Genomic DNA, 10,219 nt, shown 5'->3' with positions numbered 1-10,219 from the left:
TAGAGTGCCTTTTGCCTCCCAGTGATATTTTAAATAGAAATTGTGGAACAATATAGAATTTTAAAAGCCTGTTATATTAAATGAAGTGCCTTATAATATAAAACACATGGAACTTGCTAAAGTGCCAAAAATCTGCATTTTGATATGTCCTACATCATGTTTTTCTGACTTCTAGGAAGATTTTAACCCACTTAACCCCAACATTTCCCCAAATGTTTACCATAATTGGAAATCCCTGGTTATTTTGTTGCTTTGACAAAGTCATTTTCTGATGATTATTATTTATTTAATGTGATTAGCGATTAATAAATTGGTGTCCCTCATTTTAAAGGTGAACCCTGTTACTGTTACATGAACTCAACTCTCGTTTTAATATGGTGAAACTATTCCTTTTTAAATATTTGTTTCAAAAGAAACATTGAACATCTAATAGTCAAATCATAGTGTAAAATAAGGTGAGCTGGTTTTACACTTTTTGGACATTTTCTGGTGTTTTGTGGTAGATAACTGAGAGCGCCGCAAATAACGTATCAACCCTAATACCCATAGATAGATGGACTACAAATAACAAGTTAGACAAATGAGTTAAGCTTGCATCATTTGAATGCCCCTCCCTGTTGCACACAACATGTTTCCATTCCCCCGGTCTTGGGTGATTTAGGATGAAAACGTCAACCCTGGTACCTTAATTCTTTTTTTTCTTAATTTGACCTCTTGAGATGGGAAAACATATATATTTTTAAGTGGAACATGTGCTCTTTATTACATTATATTAACATTTGGTGAATTAAGTGGAATTTTGACAGAATTACACTACCCACAGCATTTTGGGTGCCCTAAGTGAGATTTGGTTGGGGGGCACCATACCGTCTTGACGGTGGAGAATTTATGTTTTATTTTTTTAAAGGTAATTTCCTGAAATTCTACACATTTTGCCTGGGGATGGATAGAAAATCTGGCAATTTTCATTAAATTCTACACATTTTGCCATGACTTATGCCATGTTAATATGATATTTGAATGAGAATGACTAACAAAATCAATGGGGGCCCCCTGGAGGTCAGGGTCCCTGGGCACGTGCCTGGTCCATACTTGGCCAGGATTACTACAAGTTTAGATAGCAAATTTTCTCTCCATCCCCAGTCAAAATGTATAGAATTGCAGGAAATTAACTTTAAAGGTTTGACTTGGAAAGGTTTTTTCGCCTGGTCCCATACAAAACTTACCAATCCAAAAATTGTTAGCTGACATGGCTAATTGAGTGACTGTCCGTAACTGACATAACAAAAGAAAAACTGCTGATGCACAACCAAATTTAGAAATTGCACCTGGTGTATTCTACAATTCTTACTCTCAATAGTAAAGTGAGACCCCTACTGAGTTGATCTGGGCCCGCTAGCGGTTGGGTGCCCTAAGCGACCCTGGGGCCTGACAATCCAAAAGACACTCTTTTCGTGGAATGACCCGGTAAGTAGTGTTTTGACACCTGTAGATATACAAATCTTTCTATTTACTGTAGGCTGGACATGAATGGAAGGTTCAGTAGTTCATTTACTAGTTCAGTTACAATTCCTTCCATAGATTTACACAGTAATTATGACAACTCCCGGAGGCCGTCCTCCAGCCTATCAGAGCTCTTGCAGCATGAACTGACATGTTGTCCACTCAAAGGATCAGAGAATTAATCTAGTACTGAAAGCATAAACTACAGCTAGCTAGCACTGCAGTGTATAAAATGTGGTGAGTAGTTGACTCAAAGAGAGAGAAAGACAATAGTTTTGAACAAATTAATTTCTTCCATAATGAAGGAGAAGCAAGAGAGAATGTCATTCTTTTCACTTTCAGTTTCACTTACTTAACTAGCAAATGCAGCTAGCTAGTTTAGCCTACTGAAACATGCTCCTCAAACAGAGGGTTGCTATATTAGCTAGCTGGCTATGACTTTCCAACACAACACTGGAACTCTTTCAAGTCAAGGTAAGCTTTTTGTATTACTGTCACCGGGGCCGCCGGTGTAACTGCGTACTGACTGTACACTAACGTTACTGCACGATTGTAGCTGGTTTACTAACGCGTTAGTTATATTAGCTATGTAGACTATGACATTACTTGAGCTAATATGATGACAACGATGTAGACTGTTTGTGGAGGTTTGACTTGGAAAGGTTTTTTCGCCTGGTCACATACAGCTGATTTGTTGTGCATTGAAGTCCACAAGCGAATACAACATGGCTGTTATGAGAGTGAACTCTGTTTACGCGTGATCAGGGGTGTAGTCATTCCGCCGATTCTGTTGAAAAACGTTTATCCCCGTTTTGTTCCGTTTAAGAAACATACCTGAATTTGTCCAATAGAAACTCTCGTTTGCAACTGTTGGCCTAATGATTACACCCTATATCAGCTAGATGCAGGCAATAGTGTGCACGTTTGTCTCTCGACAAGTGTTCATCTACGTTGTAAACTTTCATTCATAGGCTAGGTTGTAGCAACCTCATGATGAGTATAGGGAAAATTCGAGTATCATGTACATTGACTTGGGTGAAAGGAATATGAATGAGAGTCATCCAATATGCTGCAATAGAAATAAGGCCATTGCTCACGAAAAGAAAATCGTCCTCCCTCATCTTAAACGGCACTGAGCGCCACTGTGTGTAACCTATACTATATGCCTCAAAGGGAGTCTTGAAGGTGTCTTTGGCTTTTTTTTGTATTATTATTGTACCGTAGCCATATGTTTGTTGAACTCACATTTTTCATGTGTGAATCATGGCGTTGTAAATATATACAGGCAACTGCCAAAATAATGGAACACTTGTGTAGATGAGGGATACAAAGTATATTGAAAGCAGGTACTTCCACACAGGTGTGGTTCCTGAGTTGATTAAGCAATTAACATCCCATCATGCGTAGGCTTGAAGATTGAATTAAGATGAGACAACTCAAGGAATCTCAGACAGTTCATCCAGGATAAATAATTATCTAATACATCAATGGAAGGGTCCTGCTTCAACAAACACTTTAACAAGTTTTACATGGCTTATATACTGTCAACTCACACTTAATTTTTGATTGGTGGGCACAGAACCATCCTCAGTAGTCAGTTACAGCCGATATAGGCTAGGAGCCAACATGCTCAACAACTCAAGTTTCTTTACTGGACCGAAATAGCCTCCCTTCTAGGAGACTTTTCTCAGCGTCTTTACTGCTCAGAATAAGTAGAGCTCTCTTCCAGAGGAATCCCTCAGCATTGTGGCCCTTTCTAAGAATAGCACAGACATCTGAGCAGAAGTGAAGGGTTAAAACTCACAGTATCTGACACAAAGTACTTAAGATCTCTATATGGATATACACTGAGTGTACAAAGCATTATATTGAGTTGCACCCCCTCCCCCCTTTTGCCCTCAGAACAATCTCAAATCATCGGGGCATAGACTTTACAAAGTGTCGAAAGCATTCCACAGGGATTCTGGGCCATGTTGATTCAAATTCTTCCCACAGTTGGCTGGATGTCCTTCTGGTGGTGGACTATTCTTGATACACACAGGAAACTGTTCAGCATGAAAAACCCAGCAACGTTGCAGTTCTTAACACAAACCGGTGCGCCTGGCACCTACTACCATACCCCGTTCAAAGGCACTTAAATATTTTGTCTTGCCCATTCACCCTCAGAATGGCACATATACACAATCCATGCCTCAAGGCTTAAAAATCCTTCTCCCCTTCATTTACAAGGACATCAATAAGGGATCATAGCTTTCACCTGAATTCACTTGGAAAGTCTACGTCATGGAAAGAGCAGGTGTGCATAATTGCATTATAAATAATAATTAAGTATATATTGCTACAAATCTCGATCTTCAGGGACATGTATAAAAATTCTGGGCAGGCCATTATTTTGGCTACCATGGCTATACCCCCATATGATGACAATGCCCCATCCACAGGGCATGAGTGGTTACTGAATGGTTTGATGAGCATGAAAACTATGTAAACCATATGCCTCAATCACCAGATTTCAACCCAATTGAACACTTATGGGAGATTCTGGAGCAGTGCCTGAGACAGCGTTTTCCACCACCATCAAATTATGGAATTTCTCGTGGAAGAATTGCGTCACATCCCTCCAATAGAGTTCCAGACACTTTTAGAATCTATGCTAAGGTGCATTGAAGCTTTTCTGGCTTGTGGTGGCCCAACACCCTATTAAGACACTTTATGTTGGTGTTACCTTTATTTTGGCAGTTACCTGTATGTATTTGTGTGTGTAACTTGATTTTCTAGTGAATACCATGCCTGCAAGACACTGATATACATCAAGGCTAATTTCATATTATACATCATATTCACCCTCTATAACTGTGTGATAACAAAAAAGGCTGCAATGTTATTTTTAAATCCTTTATCAAGGGAGACAAATCACATAAACCTCACTGATACAAATGAAATGAGATGATTTACCTGATAGGGCTGTAATACTCACCCTCTACAGATGTTTAAATGCTCTGTTCTGAGAGTTGCCCCTCTACCTGTTCCTGAAAAATCAGACCTCCCATCCACATGCACACATCTCTGTCGTGGAAGTATTTAGATGTCAGATTAGATGTGTCCCATAGCATGACAGAGACAGTGGTGACACTGAAGTGTTTTGGCACCTTCTTCTGTTGGCCTCCCTCCTCATCTCTATGGTTCAATGCTCCACAATGCAGCAGAACCTCAACTAGCTCTTACATGCCATCACTGGAGCTCACTCTGGTGGTGGCTACGGTATCAAAGGAAGGAAGCCATATCAGAAAAATGGACAGAACATAGACGGAAACATACAAAAAGTATTGAGTAAACCAGTCAGTGAGATTAACATGACATTGGGTCAATTATCTGACATTTGTGACAATCTTGTTGACTGTCCTTGCATCCATAACTTCTAACTGTAAATTAATTTGAGAGTGATTTATTCGCCAGCCCCATCCAACCCTCAGGTTACCAAACAAAGTAACAGGGTCAGACTGTTGAAATTAGATTGTGCCTTGCCTCCAAAGGGAAGATTGTATTGATAAGCCTATGCAAATAATTTTCTGTTTCAAAAGTGGGCGCGTATTTCTGACGTAGGGAACCAGCGACAGTTCACTTTTTTATTAAACAGTAACATGCAAAACATAAACAGCTCACATAAATATTCATAACCGATCAAAGTAGCTCTTGCTATTTACGCTTTAACATTGAAGAGGAGAGTAGACTTTAGCGTTAGCATTTCTGACGTGGAGATCCAGCGACTGCTCGAGCTGACTTCCTGCATTGAGGAAGCGACTGCTAGATTGCGTTCCCGTATTTTTCATAAATTACAGAGGTATGTCTGAAAAAATATTTTTTATAGCAAGTAATTCGCTACTCATAAACGATCAAAGTACCTGTTTCTATTTACACTTTAGAATTGAAGAGGAGAGTAGACTTTAGCATTTCTGACGTAGAGATCCAGCGACAGCTCGAGCTGACTTCCTGCATTGAGGAAGCACTGCTTGATAGCGTTCCAGTATTTTACATAAATTACACTGAGGTATGTCAAAATTTTTTTATAGCAAATAATTCGCTACTCAAACGATCAAAGTACCTGTTGCTATTTACACTTTCAAATTGAAGAGGAGAGTAGACTTTAGCGTAGTATTTCTGACGTAGAGATCAAACGACAGCTCGAGCTGACTTCCTGCATTGAGGAAGAGACCGCTAGATAGCGATCCCGTATTTTACATAAATTACATTGAGGTATGTCTGAAATTATTTTTTTATAGCAAATAATTTGCTACTCATAAACATTCATAACCGATCGATGTATCTGTTGCTATTTACACTTTAAAACGGAAGAGTAGACGATAGCGTTAACTAGCTAACGTTAGCCTAGCTAGCAAGGATGGAATCAAGAGGACTAACGTTTGCTATCGCTAACTACTGTATCGAACGTTACCTAGTCAATCAGTTCGTCACAGGAGGCTGGTGGCACCTTTGAGGACGGGCTCATGGTAATGCATGGAGCGGAATCAGTGTGGAATTGTATTAAATACATCAAACACACCTTGAAGTGCCAGCCCTCTTTGCTGTCTGTTTAGCTAACTGTAGCCCGCCTCTCTTTGCTACGAAGCCTAGCTATCGAAGTGGTTGTAAATTATAGGCTACGTCACTTTGAGGGAAGGTCAGTAGTACTAGCTAGCTAGCCACTAATTGGTGTATGTTCAAACGACTTCTGATGGCTATATGGTTTGAGTCTAAGGCATTCATCATTATCCTGTGTTTTAAAGCTTTCAGACCGGTCCAAGGTGCTGTGCAGATTGTCTTGAACTCAACATGTAACGTTACTACTACTACTACTACTCCTCCTGCTCCACAAAGATTCTAGATTTTTCCAAATTAAAGCATTTAGAAGAGAATGGACAAATGTGGATTGGGACTAAGATTAGAATACGGATTCTAGATTTTTTTAGGGTAAATTTAAAACATTAGAAGAGGATGGATATGGATTGGGATTAGGATACGGCTCACCTCCACCTTTGTTCTTGGAATGGATCAGTGAGTTTGAAGCCTGCAGGTGCCTTCGGTTTATTTTAGCAGGGCCTATCCAATACCAACAATGACTGATGGAAGGATCTACGTGGGAAATCTTCCAATGGATGTCCAGGAGAGGGACATAGAGGATCTCTTCTTCAAATATGGAAAAATTCGGGATATCGAACTAAAGAATAACAGGGGAACCATCCCTTTTGCTTTTGTTCGCTTCGAAGATCCACGGTGAGTTCCTGGAATGATCTAGTGTGTGTACACGTCCAATCACAATACCTGGCTGTTTGGCAAGGTGTTCTCCTCTGATTTAGTAACATCGCTTGGGACTGACCTCAGTGAATGGATGGAGAAGGCGTTGACAAGTGTATATCCCTTAGGCAAGTAAGTAAGGAGTTCTGTGCTCTCTTCTCTTAGGGATGCAGAAGATGCTGTCTATGGAAGGAATGGATATGGACTCGGTGACTCCAAGCTGCGTGTAGAATACCCTCGCTCCTCTGGTGCCAAATTTAGTGGCCCTATGGGAGGCGGAGAAAGAGGAGAAGGAGGGGGTCCTAAGGGGAGGTTTGGGCCTCCAACTCGGAGATCTGAGTTCCGGGTGATAGTGACTGGTAGGTGGACGTTCTGAGTCGTAGGCAGTGTTGTTTTTGTCTCTCTCTCTCTCTCTTGGCGGACTGGAGGTCAAAGGGACTAAGTGGAGGTCAAGTCAGCTGCCCAAAACAAACAGGAACAAAACAGTAAAAGCTCTAACTGATCATGTTGACTGCATATACCCAAACACCGGCCATAGTGACTGGTAGGTGTATGTTTTATCATTCATTTTTGTTTTACCCATTGGTAGTTCTCTATTGTATCTGTGTTATGTCCTCTAATATAGCTAGACATTCCTATTTCTTAGGTTTCAATCTGGCTGTCAGATCATACGTCACTTTTCTTTCAAATCAAGGGAAAATATTAGTTGAGAGACTGACAGTATTTGCATACTTATAGTATCCTTCAAAGATTTGCATGAAAATGTAGACGCAAATGTGAATTGGAGATATGCCACTTGAAACAGATCTATAAGAATCTGTAGTTGAAAAGGCATAGTTGATATCAAAATAATCACTTTTCCACTCCAATGAGCATTATGCAGACTTGGCAGCTTCTTGTATGACAATGTGCTGTCTCCCCTCCCAGGCTTGCCCCCATCAGGGAGCTGGCAGGACCTGAAAGACCACATGCGTGAGGCAGGGGATGTGTGTTTCGCCGACGTGCAGCGGGATGGTGAAGGGGTGGTGGAGTTTGTCCGTCGGGAGGACATGGAGTATGCCCTGCGCAGACTGGACAGGACTGAGTTCCGTTCCCATCAGGTGAGTACACCTCTCCACAGCAAAACATGTCAAATTAGGAGTGCATTAGCGAGTTACAAGCTTATTCAAGCTCATGATGGAAGATGATCTCCTCAGTCATTTGCTCTGTATGTCCTTCAGGGGGAGATGGCAAACATTCGTGTCCACGGAGAACATGGTGCCAGTTATGGTCGCTCGCAGTCCCGCTCCAGATCCCCCCGGGGGCGTGGCTACTCACCACCTCCTTACAAAAGCAGAGGGTCCCCTCCACAGCGCTACCAATCACCTCCACGGCGCCATGTGTCCCGCCATAGCCCACCAGCGAGGCGACACCCAGTAACGCACCACAGCCCACCCCCACGCCACTATCGGTAGACCAGCCAGCCATTCACAAGAGGGCACTGATGATTAGGGGCAGTTTAATTATGTTTTGTTCATACCAGATCTCCTCCCTGACACACACAAATAATTGTCCCCCTTTTGCTTGCTATGTGCATTCCATGGTCAGTCACCCCTGCCTTCTTGTTGGCCTTAATATGGTTGATTTATTTTCCTGTTGATTGATGTAAACTTCAGTTCCCTGTGTCAGCGCACTGTAGTGAGCTGAGTTCTGATGTCTGGTGAGACCATTTGTTAACTTGTCAATTTACTGGTCTTGCTGCTCTAGGTCATGTATGAACATGATCCATTTGTGATAAACACTGCCCTGAGTGTGACACTCAACAAAAATTAAATGTGAACATCTGCCTGCAATGTCTATTTTTAAATGAATTGTAAGTGTGGACCTCCAAGTGTCTGAATACCTTTTGGAAATTGTTTGATTGTAATCTGCTGGTAAACCTGAAATCCTTAAATTTGTTTTATTTTAAATAAATGTCAAACTTTTTAATCAGTTCATTCCTTCCCAATGTTTTGGTAACCTGTGGTGGCTGAATTCAAGATCATTTTGTTTTTCAAACCAAACACCTGCACTCAATTGGTTGTCACGTTGCAGATTGGGTTTCATGCTATACCTTTTGATGTCATTTCTGGTCCATCCACAGAGCTGAAAATATGAATTGGTAGTAATGAAACATGGTTACTCTATTTAATGCTTTGTCAATGTATATGTTAATCACATTACATTGCATCACTGAACTAAACACATTCCAGTAAAAAAATTAGCTTGGAGCAAAGAGACCCACAAAACTTCTAATCTTGCACAGTGTAAACCAAGTCCAAAGTCCAATGCATCCACATTGATGCCCTCCTCTGTTGTCTTGAGGGACATTATGCCAGGACACTAATAGACATTGACAATTCCAGAATTTAAAAAGTTCAATGAAACTCCCTTTGCAAAGCATCATAGTCCTTTACAATGATAATCTGATGTGACCACCACATTACATCCATCTTGTGACCATGGATGTTTATTGGACTGACCCAAATGTTTGGATTCATAGGTTCCTTTAGTAATAAATGCCCAACATACAAAGTCCAATCCCAATTGTCATTCAGCACTTTGGATCCTTCATATGAATGCTCTTTAGTCTCCACACTAGAAGGACAGCAACCTCAAACAAAACCCATTTCAATTGCATGCCCAGTGAGTCACAAGGCAATGTTGTTGGGGAGATCCATCTCATCTGTCACCTTTCTCTTTATTTGGGCCCATGAATTCTACGCCATCAATGGGAATGTCCTTTTCTTTTATGGCCTTCTGCAAATACAAGCACACCATATGTAGCTGTAACATTAGATTAGACACTTGCATCTGACGTTTAAAAAGACAATGGATTGAGAGGACAATAGGCTATCATGAAGTGAGTATATTTATTTCCAATATATGAATACATGCCCCGTGTTTCAGTCCTGTGAAGAATAGACTTCTGTGGCCTGACAGCTGACACATTGGTGTTGCATCATTTTGGTTAGTTAACAGTACCAAGTACAGCAGTTATCAATGTGTGGTGATGATGAGCAGGCAGATAGCTAACATACGTCCGTGTTTGATATCATGTATTTACCTGGACACAATGCTGATATTTCTTGAACATTTCGGTACAGGGATCACCGCTTCGATCTCCCTTCAAGAATTTCTCAGCAAACCAACGGTTAAAGCACTGGTCATATTCCCGTTTTAGGTCAGTGCAGCCCTCTCCAACACTATTCATCTTCAATGCAGAATAACCATAGATCGTATGAGAATAAAGATAACGATTAATTATTGAATTTATTGCAAGCAAAATTCTCTTCCGCACAGTTCTCTTGACTTTCCTTGAACCATATGATCTGTTTGGCCAGACAGCATTGCGTATTTTGATGACGTAATAAACACGCGACACATTGTTAAAGCAACAGCACAC

At 40.9% G+C, this 10,219-nt stretch overlaps 2 protein-coding genes and 1 long non-coding RNA gene across 9 annotated transcripts in view; 1 reads left to right on the top strand and 2 right to left on the bottom strand.

Annotated features, from left to right (window-relative positions):
* LOC106564238 (uncharacterized) overlaps positions 1–6,136 on the bottom strand; it is a 7,746-nt gene extending 1,610 nt beyond the window's left edge. The window contains exons 1-2 of the long non-coding RNA XR_001319441.3: positions 5,957–6,136; positions 4,481–4,759 (exon numbers count right to left, since the gene is read on the bottom strand). This is a non-coding gene — a long non-coding RNA (uncharacterized LOC106564238). The remainder of the gene's footprint in view (positions 1–4,480; positions 4,760–5,956) is intronic.
* Positions 1,669–8,763, top strand: srsf9 (serine and arginine rich splicing factor 9). Of its 7 annotated transcripts, none has more exons than XM_045715025.2 (5): positions 1,669–1,977; positions 6,595–6,774; positions 6,961–7,154; positions 7,723–7,895; positions 8,016–8,763. In XM_045715025.2, the coding sequence occupies exons 2-5, from the start codon at positions 6,617–6,619 to the stop codon at positions 8,247–8,249; spliced, it is 759 nt and encodes a 252-aa protein (XP_045570981.1). In that variant the 5' UTR covers positions 1,669–1,977; positions 6,595–6,616; the 3' UTR covers positions 8,250–8,763.
* A 184-nt stretch (positions 8,764–8,947) lies between these two features.
* Positions 8,948–10,172, bottom strand: triap1 (TP53 regulated inhibitor of apoptosis 1). Its single transcript, XM_014130281.3, has 2 exons — positions 9,881–10,172; positions 8,948–9,573 (listed from the first exon to the last, which is right to left on the bottom strand). The coding sequence occupies exons 1-2, from the start codon at positions 10,025–10,027 to the stop codon at positions 9,496–9,498; spliced, it is 225 nt and encodes a 74-aa protein (XP_013985756.1). The 5' UTR covers positions 10,028–10,172; the 3' UTR covers positions 8,948–9,495.
* Positions 10,173–10,219: the final 47 nt, after the last annotated feature.

This window comes from Salmo salar, chromosome 01 (genome assembly GCF_965601325.2).
Source record: "Salmo salar chromosome 01, fSalSal1, whole genome shotgun sequence".
NCBI classification, from domain to species: domain Eukaryota; kingdom Metazoa; phylum Chordata; class Actinopteri; order Salmoniformes; family Salmonidae; genus Salmo; species Salmo salar.
The sequence above is the reverse complement of the archived record's forward strand: the minus strand, read 5'-3'. Positions and strand labels throughout refer to the sequence as shown.